The sequence below is a fragment of the Acanthamoeba castellanii genome (genome assembly GCF_000313135.1).
Source record: "Acanthamoeba castellanii str. Neff unplaced genomic scaffold scf7180000083329, whole genome shotgun sequence".
NCBI lineage: Eukaryota > Discosea > Longamoebia > Acanthamoebidae > Acanthamoeba > Acanthamoeba castellanii.
In genome coordinates, this window is record NW_004457334.1 from 7,044 (window position 1) to 9,879 (window position 2,836).

The following is a 2,836-nucleotide window of genomic DNA, read 5'->3' on the forward strand; positions in this document are numbered from 1 at the left end:
GATGCGCTCCGCCGGCCCCGTCTGGTACCAGTACATGACCGACTCCATCTCGTTGCGATTGGCGCCAAATTCGAAGGAAAACTCGCTCTTGAACTTGATCTGGAAGTCGCTGACGAAGAAGCGGTAGGCGCTGAAGGCCTCGTTGTTGCCGTACATGAAGCCCCACTCGGGGAAGTTGTGGTGGCGCGAGAACCAGCACGAGGTGCCGAAGAAGTCCTCGCCGCCGGTGCCCTTCATCACGCGTGGCCGCGTGGTGTGGTCCACGATGATCATCTCCGCGCCGTTGTGGAACCAGTAGTCATTCTCGTCCTTGCGCGTGAGGCCCATCGTGAAGCCCAGCAGGTAGCCCGACCCCGTCGAGTGGCCCACGTGGTAGGAGCGCTGGTAGAAATGGCCCTCGCCCACGGGCACGCGGTCGTGTGCAAGGTCCTGCCGGCGGTAGAGGGCGCGCAGGCGCAGGGGCTCCGGCATGGGGCACGCCGGGTCGTACTGGTGGTAACTCACCTGGGTCCACACGCGCATCTTCACCGCCGGGTCCGGGTTCTCGTCCTGCAGGGTGATCCGGCACCCGTTGGCGAAGGGCATCGGCGCCACCAGGGACATCGCCCCATTCTCCGACACCTTGAACATGGAGTTGTCTGCGCCGTAGCCGTCCTCCAGGTTTCCCCAACTGTCCCCGAGGTCGTGGTGGATGCCAAACAGGGAGCCCAGCGGGGCCTCGATGCTGGGCGTGGCGCTGCCGTCGAAGTAGATCCGCACTATCATCATCAGGGAGTCCCGGGTCATCACGCAGCGTTGCGGGCGAACCTTGAGCGCGCCCATGCCCGTCACGATCCAGAAGATGCGAACGCAGCACGGCCCGCCGATGTCCGCCACCACCGTCTCCGAGGTATGGGACACGCACGATCGAAAGGAGATCTTGCCGGGGGCGTAGTCGGAGGGCAGGTTCAGCATTCCGTGAAAGTCTCGGGCCAGCCCAGTCCTGGCGCACTCATCCCCACCGTTGGGGGCGGTGGTGGCGGGACTTTGCCCCTCTACCGGGGCCGTACTGGAGCACTCGTTCAACGCCACGTAGTGCCCGGCTGTCCAGGTGTTTGGTGCGGTGAAGTAGAAGTACCCAAGAGCAGATACCACTGCCGCGGTGCAGAGAACCAGCACCGCAACGTGGCGAGAAGACTGCGCCATAAGATTTGTGGGCTCCTCACTCTCCCTCACACCGAACACTGCCCGCCACCTTGCCTTTTTAGTCCTTCTCCTTGCCTTTTCCCTCCCTCGTTGCATGCCAACAGCGCTTATGGCAGGCTTAAATCTATTCGAGCGCGAAGAATTCCGAACGCGTCTGTGCCCAACCGAACGTCGACTTAGATTAACTGTCTTTCTGGGATGGCCACTACAGGGTCCAACTCTATCCCTCATTCGAGCACGCTTGTCCCTACATGTTCGTCTACAGTACGTCCACCTCCCCTCATAAGGGTACTATTCATCGGTTTTAGATCGGCTCTTAGGCTTTCAACAGCCGTCACATCACCTCCACCTTTTTATTTGAGCGTTTTCATGTTTTTTTCCCACAGATTTTGATCCACTCGCACTCTCCTTCGCCCACTCTTAGGCCGCGCACACACATACCACTTCGTGCACTCACCCCACTATGCACAAGCAATGCACTCACCGCTGTGGTTGTTTTCATGTGGTTGTGGCCGTTTGCAGAATTCAAACCATCACACTTCCAAGATGGAAACTACGTACGCAAACCAAGCGACCAAGATCGGTCTGGTCATCGCGCTCTACTGGGCGGTGTCCATCTCGATGGTCTTCCTCAACAAGTACCTCCTCTCGTCCCCCAACCTGAGGCTCGACGCGCCGCTCTTCATCACCTGGTTCCAGTGTCTGGTGGCCATCGTGGCCTGCTGGGCGCTGCCCTCTTCCGCCCGTCCATCCGTTCTTCGACATGTTCCCACGCTTCGAGGTCAAGGTCGACGTCGCCCTCAAGTGCCTGCCGCTGTCGGTCGTGTTCGTGGGCATGATCGTCTTCAACAACCTCTGCCTAAAGGAGGTCGGCGTGTCCTTCTACAACGTCGGCCGGTACTGCTCTCTTCTCCTGTCCGGTAGTAGCAGAAATATCTGCTCCTACGCTCCTCCGCTGCCGCATGATCACCTTAAACATGTTTTTTTTTACAAAAACTACATCAGATCGCTTACCACGGTCTGGAACGTTATGTTCACATACCTCATGCTGGGGCAGAAGACCAGCCCCAGGGTTCGTAGACCGATGGCCGTCCCTGCGCACACGCACACAAGCACTCACCTTGAGTGGATCTATGGTGTGGGTGGCAGGCGCTGCTGTGCTGTCTGTTCCTGGTGGTGGGCTTCATCCTGGGTGTGGACCAGGAGGGCGAGACCGGTGAACTGTCCGTCCGAGGTTAGTCAGGGAGCGCCCCTTGAGACACACCTCCCTCCCTCATTCGTGGTGGCTTACAGCTGATTAACTGCTTCTACTTCAAAAGGTGTGAGCTACGGAGTACTCGCTTCGCTCTTCGTGGCCCTCAACGCCATCTACGTGAAGAAGGTCCTGCCCGTCGTCCATGACGATTCGTGGAAGTAAGTGGAGTGTGTACCGCACTTGCACTTGGAAGGACTTGTTTCCTCACCTCCATCTGTGTGTAGGCTTACTCTGTACAACAACTTGAACGCGTTCCTCCTCTTCATTCCGCTCATGATCATGGCCAGAGAACATGAGATGGTACACCCTCCAGCGTCTCCTTGTCTTTCTCTCTCTCTCTCCCCCTCTCTCTTTGCTTGTCATCCTCTCTCCTTTCTGGTCTTATGCCCAAGGAGA

At 58.2% G+C, this 2,836-nt stretch overlaps 1 protein-coding gene across 1 annotated transcript; it reads left to right on the forward strand.

Moving 5' to 3' along the window:
* Positions 1-1,383: 1,383 nt before the first annotated feature.
* On the forward strand, positions 1,384-2,740 carry ACA1_008950 (uncharacterized protein; the record flags this gene model as incomplete). Its single annotated transcript, XM_004335694.1, has 7 exons — positions 1,384-1,449; positions 1,708-1,823; positions 1,885-2,082; positions 2,191-2,257; positions 2,335-2,419; positions 2,505-2,598; positions 2,665-2,740. Coding segments are annotated over 7 exons (702 nt in total), but the record flags the coding sequence as incomplete, so codon positions are not given.
* Between the last annotated feature and the right edge of the window lie 96 nt (positions 2,741-2,836).